General features: G+C 32.1%; 1 protein-coding gene across 1 annotated transcript in view; it reads left to right on the forward strand.

The window, feature by feature from the left end:
- Positions 1 to 13,726, forward strand: part of LOC143072586 (chitin synthase chs-2-like) — a 37,459-nt gene that overhangs the window by 1,383 nt on the left and 22,350 nt on the right. The window contains exons 2-5 of the mRNA XM_076247595.1: positions 9,056 to 9,103; positions 9,442 to 9,664; positions 11,860 to 11,997; positions 12,344 to 13,311. Of these exons, the coding sequence (XP_076103710.1) occupies positions 9,081 to 9,103; positions 9,442 to 9,664; positions 11,860 to 11,997; positions 12,344 to 13,311 (1,352 nt within the window). The 5' untranslated portion in view covers positions 9,056 to 9,080. The remainder of the gene's footprint in view (positions 1 to 9,055; positions 9,104 to 9,441; positions 9,665 to 11,859; positions 11,998 to 12,343; positions 13,312 to 13,726) is intronic.

A 13,726-nucleotide genomic window follows, 5' to 3' on the forward strand; every position in this document is an offset into this window, starting at 1 on the left:
TTGCACAAACAAATCAGCAAAGAGTAAAAAATATGCCAGTTATGCAGACCTGGTGCTTTGAAAATAACGTAGGTGTAAATCCGCTGACCCTTTAGGAATTTAATGCAGACATGATATAGAACGAATTGATTTTTTGAACACCAATAAATTATCCAATAATACGACTATTGTAAATAGAGTTTCAAAGGTACTACGTCAGAGCTTCACCCATAAAGTAAATGTATGTATTTGTTTAAATAAAATTCAAAGCAGAATTATATTACATACATCACAATTTCACATAAACCTAAGTTCAGTCATCTTATCTTTTCTTTTAATTTATTTTCTTTTGCAAATAACTTTGCTGAAACAATTAAAACAAAACAATGATTTAAAAAAAAACATAGCCTGGTAAAATATATGGAAAACAATTAAGATGGATACGTTTATACTACGTTTATATAACTAAGTACATTTAGTTATTACGTAGGTGTTTTACGATATGTACGTAAGCTGTATGCGTCTAGAAAACATTTGAAAAGTCACCTGGTAAATTGTGCATGTAATGTAAGTAAAGTGAGTAGTTTAAGAACCAGATTTCTTCTTGGGTTTCGTGCTTAAGGATGTTTGCTTGTCATGTTTTGAAATTTTTGTCAGATTTTCCAAATCCTCTGGTTTTATCCATTTGAATGCTTTAAAAAATTTTGCCCATGGACCCCCATTTTTCTTTTTATAAATCTTTTACATGTATAAATATAAGTCATTTGTAAAAGTCTTTTTTATTTTTTAATAGTTTTTGAGAACTTTTACTGGTCAGTAATAAAGCTATGAAAAATCAAGAGAGAACATTTTCCCGCCAAAATTTTAATGGCTAATATCTCGAAAACAAGCACATTGGCCCCTTTATTTTTTTGGCTTTTTTGATTCCTCAATTAATCCCCTATCAATATATACTAGTGTTATGGAAAGTTATTTATTTTGAAACTGAGCAGCGAACTTCCTTAAGAGACCAAGTGCCAATAAAAATTGTAAATAATCGTAACGCTCATAAAGGGGATTGTTGTTAGCACACAACCCCTACAGAACAGCACATGACTGAGAAACTTTAAAAAAATGATATACAAAAAATAACACACACAGGAGACACGTGCACGCGTGAACAACAAACACCTCTGAAAGCTACATATTATGAAATTCGAACTCTAATATAAAAATGACATCGGTGTAAGGGCCATCTTTTGAAGTAGATTTGCTGCTCTCGTTGTAGTGGAGAAACTGGTTGTGTCTACAGTGTACTCTTCTGCTATTACTCCGTTGAAATGTCAGAATAATTAAATTTGCAGATCAGATGCTTATTCTGGTATCTAAAGATTTCGAGCTATGACATGTCGCTAGTTATTCGGGTATCATCTAAAGATTTAAGATTGCCAGCGATAACATATTGCTATTGAGTTGACAAAAAGACACAACCGATTCATGTCAGTAAAATTTATATTTTGTCGATTACAGTCGTTCCTCCTCATGACTGATAGAGCAGTATTTCTAGGACACATCCCTTTTAATGCAGTTCCTAAAATCAAAGTATGCAGATACAATAATGTAACATTATAATAATAGATAAGTCATCGCCATACGGATGTAGAGGATATTTTTCTGCTGAGAAACGTAAAGTTGAAATCATCACGTTTGCCGCAGATTTAAGTTTTAGCTTGTCAGTTTGTGTCAATATCAAGGGAAAAAAAATAAAGCTTCTGTAAATTTTAAGATGCTGGCTAAAGACACTTGCCTGACAGAAACCCTCCTTCTTATATGCATATATTTATATATTTTAAATATTCAAATAGTTATTCCTTTATGTGTTAACTTATTTTCACTTTATTTAATTATCTTGTATTCTTGTCCATACGGCTTAACGCCAAAACAGTTGTTTATACATGGTTTCCTCTTTTCTTATTTTCAACTCATTTACATTGGTTGAATACATATAGGAAGATGTGGCATCTGTGCCAATGAGATCTCCATCCAAATAACAATTTATAAATGTAAATCATCATAGGTCAAGATACGGCCTTTAATACGGAGCCTTGGCTCACACCTAACAACAAGCTATAAAGGGCACAAAAATTACTAATGTAAAACCATTCAAACGGGAAAATAGACTGAATAAAACATAGGACACATTAATGTATATGAGAAAAATAAAACACAAACCAACATAAATATAGTAAATGTCGGGGGGTTTATTCCCCAAGTGCCTGTTGGTGAGAATGTCGATTGCTAAATTGAGTTTAACTTTACACCACCTCAGAATAAAAGTGTAACGTAAACATGCTGTTCCGGTCATTAACAAATGAAAATAACCACTAAAAGGATAAATCATTTTATCATTCATTATGCTGCATTTACACAAAATAGATAATAAATCCTATAGCTACCACACAACAGAGGTGAAATGGAACCATTCAAACAATTTATCAACATCATGCATTCACTGAAATGTTCAAACTTCATGATAAATCTTACAATGGATCCCAATGAGTAGAATTAAAATCAATGTATACAGGTAAGGGTGCTTTTTTGCATAAACAAACTGTATGTCAAATTCAGATAATGCGACCTAGTGTTACCCTTGTTGAAACAAATTAAAGAACTATGGGTTTGACAAGCAATTTTGACTTCCTCTTTCTTGCACGTACAAAATATTGATTTAATATAAAATTTCTATACAAGGTAAGTTTTTGTATATTTTGTTTGTCATATTTCAGCAAAATCACACGTTTTGATTATTGTTTGCTTTATATATAAACGCACACATGTCATGCAAAACACTTTGAAATATTATGATTGCTTTCATGCATTTTAAGAAGTTTTGATATTATATTTTCGAATTCAGCATTTGTTTTTCTCACGTTGAAAATATATCTTTATCATGAAATAATTATCGAATTTGTCAGAGGAAACAAAAATAAAGTCAAAGGTACAATACCCCCCCCCCCCCTTTCCATTCATTAATACGTTTTTGTATAGGTCAAACGGGATCCTTTTTTAAGATTATTATCCTCTTTTTACAAATTTATAGTAGGGAGATTTGGAAAGCAATGTTAATCGACAAAAGTATTACGTCTGTTGTCTGTATGGACACTAGTTAGTGTCACCAATGTGTAGCATGATACAACCTTGGCTCACATCGAACACAGAATCCATATTTTCTTCGTCAGAGTTAATAACCAATAAAGCCTTATAGAGGCTTAACCCCTTGGTGAATCATTATCAAACCCATTAGCTTAAACATATTTATTTAAAGTGAATTGGGAAACAAGTTGTGCAACTAATATTAATCCTTTTCCACTTTGCGGTTCGAGTGCTGCTTTTGTAGCGGCATTAGCCTGCTCTTTTTCGAAACTAATTTTGTCAAATCATTATTGGTTGAAACGAATAGCGGCCAAAAATCAAGCTATGGTCTACGAATCGGCTAAAAAACATGAAGTCGTAAATTAAACTTCAGTTTGAATTTTAATTTAAAAAAAGAAGATGTGGTATGATTATCAATGAGACAACTCTTCACAAGATACCAAATGACACAAAAATGAATAGCTCTGGGCATCCGAATGGCCTTCAACAATGAACAAAGCACATACTGAATCGATAGGCGACCATAAAAGGCCCGGAAATCACAAATGTAAAAAAAAATTCTCAAATTTGACAGTTAACGGCCTATTTAATGTACAAAAACGAACGAAAAACAAATGTGTAGCATAGCAACAAACAACAACCACGGAATTGCAGGGTCCTGACTTGAAGACAGGCACATTCAGAATGTGGCGGGGTTCAACATGTTATCGGAATCCCATTCCTCCCCTAACATTGAACAGTGGTGTAACAGTACAACACAAGAACGACCTGTACAAATGTTAGGTCAAAACACTACTGAAGTTCAAGTCAGGGCTTGAAAGCAAACTTATAATTTGTCTATAAAAATAACTATTAAACAGCGATGGGATATTTCTCTGTGTGATGCCCTTGTTGATATAAACAATTGAAATTCGGTTATGTTGACTTCCTCATTCTTGATATGTACAATACTTCAGTCAAACTGTATATTGATTATATGGATAATTTCTATAGTAGCCAAGCTATGTATGGTAGAATATTTGACTTGTATTTTTTGGGTATATTTTGTAAGTTTCAATTTCATTTTTAAACTTTCTGGAAATCGCAAATCTTAAGTAATAAGTTTTGATGCAAGTCTTTTATACCTTTTCATGCGAACATAATATAATTATATACTAGATATTAAAAGACATATTAAATAGATGTTCATAATATCCACTTGACATGATTGAAATTCTATCAGATTACTTTAGGAGCAGTTATGAGTCTTTGAAGCATGCTCACAAAGGTTCTATTGGTGATATCATTTTCATATTTGTCAAAACTTTGTTTTGCTTTGACCATCTTTGGAGGAGATATTATCAAAGAATTGATAAAAACAAAAAAAAAAACTACACAGAAATTTACCTTCTAGCTCATCTAGCCCCAAGCATCATGTCAGGCATAATAATTACTAAAAACAATAAATGTCTTCTTATCTGAGAAACAGTTCGACATTTTAACAAAATGTTTTACTAATGATACTGACGATCTACCACAAAGTAATATAAATAGAACCATACAAATAGTAAGCAAATACATATAAAAAGATGTGGTACGATTGCCAATGATACAATTCTCCACAAGAGACCAAAATGACGCAGAAATTAACAACTACAGGTCACCGTACGGCCTTCAACAATGAGCAAAGCCCATACTGCAAAGTCAGCTATAAAAGGCCCCGAAATGACACTGTAAAACAATTTAAACGAGAACAAATTTATGTACAAAAAATAAACGAAAAACAAAAATGTAACACATAAACAAAAGATAACCACTGAATTACAGGCTCCTTATATCATGTTCTCAGATGTCATCTCCCATTTGAAAAAATCACACGAAAAAATAAACCTATTATGTGGTGCTCTCCTAGCTACAAAATGTATCCAAAATCAAAGCTGTGGAACATATTCTATCACAATCATTTGATAATTAATGCAAATAGTGTCTCTTCCATGCCCGTCTTGAACATAAAAACTAAATATCGAATAAACAACAGTCCTAATGCTCAGGTTGGTTTTATTCGTGCAACACAGTTAATAACACCATATAGAAAAAACATAGAACTCCCTTTGTCATATAAAGCACTGTCAAACATCCAAACGTACTATCCACACTGATCTGTGTCCACACTTGTATAATTATATAATATAATTCAAATATTTTAGTAATTCCAGAAATCATAGGTCGCGTTAAATGAAAGCTAGTTAAGAGCCATTGCCCAACCATAAATGATTTGTTATGCTTTCAGACTCAATTATTAGTGAGTACCCATTCAACGGATTTACTGTTAAAACGCATAAACAGCGTGTGACAACATGACCTTGTGAAATGTCAAATAATAATAATCGAAAAAGCTTCTCAGTTTCAAAATAATTAACTTTTCAAAACACTAGTTATATTGATAGAGGATTAATAAAAGTCAAAAGAGCAAAAAAATATATAGGTCAATGTGCTTGTTTTCGATATATTAGCCATCGAAATTTTGGCGGGACAATATTCTCTCTTGACTTTTCATAGCTTTATCATTGATAAGTTTAAGTTCTGAAAAACTATTAAAAATAATTAAAACTTTATAAGACTTTTACAGATGGCTTATCATTATACATGTAAAAGATTTATAAAAAGAAAAATGGGGGTCAATGGGACAATTTTTTAAGGCATTCAAGAGGGCTCTCATGGGGTTTTTGATTATGTGATTACTTGGCCGTTTTTTTAATGATTATTTGATTATTAAGCCAAATATTTCATGATTATTTGATTACCTAGGACTGTATTTTTAGTTTATGATTATTTGATTACTAAAGATAAGCAAATATTTAATGATTATGTGATTATATTGGCAAAAAAATGGTGATTATGTGATTACTAGGACCCCCCCATGAGGGGCCTCATTCAAATGGATAAAACCAGTGGATTCCGAAAATCTGACCAAAAACCCAAAACATGACAAGCTAAGGCAGCAACCATTTGATTTTCTGGGGGGGGGCTATGGATTTTTTTTCTGGATAAACTTTTTTTTTCGCCTTCGGCGAAAAACAATCTATTTTTTCGGCGACAAGTCGACAACAATTTTTTTCTTTCAATTTTAGCATTACATATAGGGGCAGCTGAGGGTGAAACAAACAATTTTTTTTCTCAGGGTTAAAAATCTTGAAACAAACTTTTTTTTCCAAAAAAATCCATAGACCCCCCAAGAAAATCAAATGGTTGCTTCCTAACTTCCTTAAGTGTAATCAAATGCATAACAATAAATCAATAAATATTCACTATTATTCTAATTTATGAATAACATAATCAATGTTCCAACCTATAAAGACAACATTCAATGATTGCAATACAGAGTTAATTGGTTAGGAAATATTAATAACATATGAAGGGACCATTCAGGGAAAACTCAATGTATCTTTTGTAGTATTTTTTGTACAGATTTTTTTAGCATCAAAATACTCAAATCTAGAAAAATGAAAATTATAATTGATATTGATACAAAATGTATGTAGTTCCGTTGGGTAAGTATCAACATCATAACTTAAGATTTGTCGTGTATTTGAAGCAGGTCAATCATCTATAGGTAACGACTACTGTTATCAAATGTTTTAAGTTAATGGAACTTAATTAAAGACAGACCTTTACAGACCAGAACGATACAGACACAACTCTGATTTGTTCTGGTCAAACTTAGTAGAAATGGTCGCGATTTGTGCCTAAGTGAATATCAAAAATGTTTTCAGTGTTGATGGTCTTTTGTTAGTATACATATACAGTTATGTGTCTTATCTGTACCCGGATTTGACTTTTTTTTTGTTCATTTATTGTCCAACTGTATGACTATAGTCTAAGTGTTGATTTTCATTTGTTAATCTAGTACTTTTGTTTTAAACTCGGCGAATATATGTTGCCCCATTTTAAAAAGGGCTAGCTACAGCCCTGAATACAACCTGTCGATAAACTCCACTGTCGAAACTACCATAGATGTTGTTGAGAAAGATTTTTAGTTTTTTATCATCTCATCATAGTTCCAGTAAGTTTAGCTATGTATCTTTTTCATTACGAAAGAAGGCTGGTATAAGTTACAGCAATATTTTGCAATCGCATTTTCCAATAGACCAAGTAAATTCTGTTTGATAAGATGGTGGGGAAGATAACTGCTGATGATAACAGGTCGAACCTGCATAGCTTTACACTGTATTGAAAGGACCACCACAAGCGCGATTTGTTTCAAAGCCCAGAGGATGAGAATGTGTAACATGATTTACGACATATAAAATATCATGTTTAAAATCAATTTTAAAGTTATTGACCAATATCTTGATATTATCTAATTTCGAATGAAAGACATGTCACGTATAATCAGTTAATCTTAAGGTGTTTGTTCAATATCTCAAGACTGTTCTATGCAATACAAAACGGTTCTATTTGTTTACTTATAACTTTAATAACTATCTCTGTATGAACATTCTTTTAAAAAAAAGTATTGTATTTGTGGCTTATCAGTAATAAAACTTCAAAAAGCTACTTAATCTTGAATCATTGTTCATATAGTAATCTTGACACAAGTTTATTGCTGACAAAATAATATGATAAATATTGTTTTTAAATATTTTTCTGAATAAAGGACTTGAACTTGAATTTTTGTAATAGTTTTATCATTCATGTTATTGATTTTATTTACTTTCAAATATTGTTAATCCTTTGCTTAAATACCGAGAAAACTGACGTCATAATGCAGCAATTCTCCAAATTCTTAGAAGTTAGATATCTGGAAAACCACTGTCAAATTCTGTGTCTACTTAAGATCACTTAAGGTCTATGTTGATGTAAACAATAACAAACAGAATGAATGTTTTTCTTATTTTGAGTTACAATTACTAGTAATATTTTCGAAAAATACATATGATCACAGTGGCAGATCCAAGAAGGAGGGGGAGGGTAGACGGCGTACGCCCTCCATTTTGATTGCGATGTTTCGCAAGATTTATATTTTTTTTATTAGCATACAATCGTTCAAACAAATTATCGTCTCACTTCACTTGGTGATATCTATTCCGTTTTTAAGGGTGAGAAAGAAAAAAAATCGACCCTTTCCTCTCCTTCAGTCAGATATGCACATGTTTTTTTTTATTTATTAAAAATGTATAACCACCATAACTGCCCCCATAAGGATACAGTTTCTTATTATTTTCATGTACTCTCACCTATATTCCTTCTCCCAACGTTATTCAATAACCTAATGTTTCTGGTGAGTATTTTGTAGAAGAAACCCACGTCTGGTGCAAATACAACATTTTAATCCTGGTATCCATGATGAGTGTACTGTTATAAATCTTATAGGTTGCATTTCTGAATTATATCGACAATGCGATTTCCCATAGGATCTCCTTTTACGTCTAAAACTGTACCACTTTAACAATGAAGTTTTGACAAAAAACTATATCCTAGAATGGAAAGTTCATATGCACTTTTATTTTTTCAAAGGTCAAAATATAGGGCTGTGCGGCATATTTTTAACGTTTATAGGCCCCGAACTTCTTAGAGTTCAAACTAACACTAAATTTCTCAACAACCCCTACCTTGGGTGTAGATTACCACAGACTTCAATATAAACAATATGCATATGTATATTTACTGGTAACATTCCCAAGTAATGTCTCTATGAGAAGAAAAATATATAAAGATCATAACTGGGAACCAGTACGTAAACAAAATTAATTATCTAAAAATATTCTATATCTCCCCAAAAGAGGCGTGGTTTGAGAAACAGCTGTATTTACAAAGTGCACCCTATATGCATTATCTAATAAGCAGCCCTTTCCTGTTTAATATCTTATAAATTCTTTGTAGACCAAATTGAATGACAACCAGATATTTTTTGTTACATAAACCGATTACGAGGTATTATCTTTCATTCTTGTTTCATTTTCAGATTCTCTGTAATCTGACACAACAGTATGGAGAAATCAATAGACCAACGGTGAGTTGAACAATATTAATATATTATTAAAATATAGTAAAGAATTGATACATTTCAAAATTTTATACTTTTGAATTCACTATGAAACAAATAAACTATAAATTCATAAAAAAAATATTGACACCAAAATTAGACGTGTGTGTGTGTGTGTGAAGTTTTAGTTTCCAATGTGCGCAACTGACTTTTATATTTATACTGCGTTTTATTTTTACCAACAAAATAATATTGTTAACAATAATTTCTACCAGCACTATTTCTGATTCATATTTGATTTTTAAATAAATAGTAATTACAACTCGCTTTGTTTGTCTATCAATCAAGCCTTCTTTTTGTTTCAGAGATGAGCAAAGAAAATTTAACTACTGGGACATCTTTAGGAAAGACGTTTCAGCACAAAGAGTGACAAGAAAATCAAGCTTATCAGATAAGATTTTTAAAGGATTGAAATTATTCGTGTATGTCATACTGTTTCTGTTGGTATTTGGTGGTGCAATAGTGTCCAGGGCAGCACTACAGATTCTCACAGATCAGCTTTATCTGGAACGCCAAACAAATTATACAGTATGTGTTTACCCTATGAAATTATGATAAATGTATATACACTGAGCTTTGATAATATATATAAAAAAAAATCGCATCACAATTAGAGTCTGATCATTCGTTATCATATGATGATATAATAATATCAGATTCAAAAAGGGAATGATCGGGACTAATATACTGTCATAAGGACATAAGATCCAATTGTCGTAACTATTCACGTTCCCGTCTCCTCGAAGGTAACGCACCAAACTAGACTATCACCGGGTTTGTACTGCCATGAGAATCAAGATTGATGACACATGTGGAGCAGGGTCTGCTCATCCTTCCGGAGCACCTGACCTCAAGTTTTTAGTGGGATTTGTATTGATGAGTCTTCAGTTTTCTCTGTTGTGTTGTGTGCACATTTCTTTGTCTGTTTGTCTTTTATGTTTTAGCCATGGCGTTGCTGGTTTATATTCGATATATGCGTCACCTTACTAAATAAATACAAACTCGTAAACGTAAACCATTCGAAAAGTGCATTCACAAGCACAAATCTGTAGTAAAATAGTTTGCCTCGAATGATATTTCACAACGCAAGGTACATTTAAAAAAAAAATCACATCACCTATTTGCTTACATTGATTTTAATCAAAGGCATTATCCAAGCATTACGTTGACACCATACAGAACTATACCAATATTTGAGTTTCTTTCTTTTTACCGGTAGTCAGTTCACGAAGTGCAAAAAATCTTTTAAACCATTATCAATTCAATAAAATTTATTGCATATCTAGATGAGTGGTAAATCTAGTATCATAGACGTCTTCAAATTATGACACTAACTTCAGTGTAGACTGACTCTATCCGATTAAGTACTGCCATAAAAAAAGTCAAAGGTATGTAATACAATAGGATGTTCATGTAACATGGACAGCACTTTCATTGACTAATAGCACACACAATAACATAACATCAGCTTACTAAGTGGAGTAGACTTGATAGCATTAACTGCCTTAGAAGAGTATAAATTATAACATTACTTTCTGAATGAAGTATGCTTTATAGCATGACTTCCTTAGTTGAGTATACTTTAGAGCATTACTTCCTGGGTGGAGTAAATTTTGGGGCATTAATTCCTTAGTTGAGTATACGTTAAGGCATTACTTCCTTAGTGGCGTATACTTTAGATCATTACTTCCTTCGTGGAGTATACTTTAGAGCATTATTTTATAGGTGGAGTATACCTTGGGGCATTACTTCATTAGTGGAGTATACTTTATAGCATTACTTCCTTAGTGGAGTATACTTTAGAGCATTACTTCCTTAGTGGAATATACTTTATAGCATTACTTCCTTAGTGGAGTATACTTTAGAGCATTACTTCCTTAGTGGTGTATACTTAAAATTATTACTTCCTTAGTGGAGTATTTTTTTAGAGCATTACTTCCTAGTTGGAGTAAATTTTGGGGCATTAATTCCTTAGTTGGGTATACGTTAGGGCATTACTTCCTTAGTGGCGTATACTTTAGATCATTACTTCCTTAGTGGAGTATACTTTAGGACAGTACTTCATCAGTGGAGTATACTTTAAAGCATTACTTACTTAGTTGAGTACTATAGAGCATTACTTTCCTAGTGGAGTATACTTTAGAGCATTACTTCCTTAGAGGAGTATACTTTAGAGCAATACTTCTTTAGCGAAGTATACTTTATAGCATTACTTTCCTCGCGGAGTATACTTTAGAGCATTACTTTCTTAGTGGAGTATACTTTATGGCATTACTTCTTTAGTGGTGTAAATTTTAGTGCGTTATCTTCTTTAGTGGATTTCATTTTTTTGTATTTACTTTCTAAATGGAGTATACTTTAAAACATTTTATTCTTTAGAGGAGTATACTATTCGACGATATCTTCCTTAGTAGAGAATAGTTTGTTTTCTCGTTTGAATTGTCTGAGTACATTTGTCATTTCGTGGCCTTTAACAGCTGACTTTACCGAATGGGTATACGGTATTGATTTTTCAAGGCCTTATTGTGACCTGTATTTATTAATTTCTATGGTCTCCTTTGGAGAGTTGTCTCATTGTCAATCTACATATTTTTTCAGTTTTAAGATGTATACCATCCAAAGGTTGAGTTCAACCTCGGCAGCCCAAAAAATATTTTGAATACGGAATATTGCAGTATTGCGGAATATTAATGATTATTTTACCTCACATTTTTGTATTTCAGGTAAACTTAGAAAAAGATGCAATATCATATTTCCTCCTGTTTATCATATCTATACCAGATGGTGTTAAGTTCATTGTATCTCTTATGCAGTTTTTATTCGGGAAAAGACAGTCCCCCTCTTGTATTCAGTTGATTGTTGTAAGTATTTTTTAATTTTCATAGAACCTGTTTGACCGAGTTTACTTTTATGATGGACTTAGATATCTATTTATAGGATATAATCGGATCAGTATAATAAAACTGAAATACCTAGCTTATATCTTACATCAAGTGCATTTTTAATAAAGAAATAAAATGATAATAAAAGAAATAAATAATGTTATCATATGTATATTCAATTGACTTTTTTTTATATTAAAGAAAATGTGATAAGTTTTAAGCACCAGTGACTAATAGTGCAAGACACAACTTGAAAAATGAATATGCGCTTACATTTATGCAGTGAATTACTTTATATATATTTGGAAATTTTGAACATTTTCAGGTGATTTTAAAAGAATGCCTGCACTTCTTCTGTCTGGGCACGATAGTCTTCAAGTTGATGCCATTATTAAATGCCGTCGAAGTGTGTGCCTATCTGTCAGGAATACCATTAGTGCCTTCCTTTCTTCATTCCATATCATACAGAAAGAAATGTTTTTTAGGTGGAAGACATATTGGTAAACAAATGTTAAACATTTTGTCTATCATCTTACAAGCGGCTGCCTTATTTGCTGTTCCAATATACAAAGTGACCAATGACCAGATTTCTTCTACAGACACATTCCTCATGATTTTCTGTGCTTTTTGTTTCAGTGTCCGATGGTTTGAGACATACTTTAAATATTCAAGAGAGTCAAAATTATTTAAAAAACTGTTTGCTTATGAAGAACGTGAAAAAACTCACGCAGCATCCTCATTAGTGACAAGTTTATTCCGACTGGTGTTAGCTGTAGCTCTTTTCCCAACATTTTTCTCTCCCGGAGTCAGAAATCCAGTAGAAACTTTTTCCTCCCGACCTTTTTCTGTCTTAAATTCAACTGTGGTCCCTACGCCTTGCTTAGATATATCAAAGAATACCACAATTCAATTACTAAACACAACAATTCTTCCATGTAATCTTCCATCGTCTAAAGCTTTTGTTGACGATTGGCTACTTAATCCCTTTTTGATTCATTTTTTCATGAGTATTGGATTGTTCTATGGAGCAATAATATCTACTAGACTCTGCATGGACAAAGTATGTTTTTGTATAGCTTTAACTTTCGGAACACCGGTATATGTAACAGGAGTGTTTATTGCACATATTATAAATGAACCAAACTGGATTTCTAACACACTAATGTCAAAAGAAGTAACAGACACAGGGGTGTATACCATGCTAGTAGTGTTCGTAATAGCTTGGTTGTCACAGCTTTGGACCTGCAGACATATCTGGTATTCGTCACATGATAGAATGGTTTTTGTTAGCAGGTATGTTAAGTACGCAAGACAGATGGTTTACATATTATAAATAATTTATTCCCCGTTTTTTTATACAGAAAGAGATATCGTGGATACAAATATTTTAAAATATCGTGAAAAACATTCAGTAGGTATAAATACAAGTAAATGCCATGTACACGTATACCAATCTTCAAGAAGAAACAGTTTTTACATATTATCCATCTATCTACTCGTAGCCGTATAAAGGAAAAAGATATAGCAGAAATTTTAGTAGGTGATACTAATATACCTTTGTCGAAACATGTCTTTCAACTACATGAATTAATATTAGGATATATAAGTCACTACACAAACAAAAACAAACGGGTAAATCAGAGGTTATATTTATCTTTTACATTAGACATCAACATAGTTGTATCTTAGAGGTTATCTTTATCTTTAA

This window comes from Mytilus galloprovincialis, chromosome 4, assembly GCF_965363235.1.
Source record: "Mytilus galloprovincialis chromosome 4, xbMytGall1.hap1.1, whole genome shotgun sequence".
NCBI lineage: Eukaryota > Metazoa > Mollusca > Bivalvia > Mytilida > Mytilidae > Mytilus > Mytilus galloprovincialis.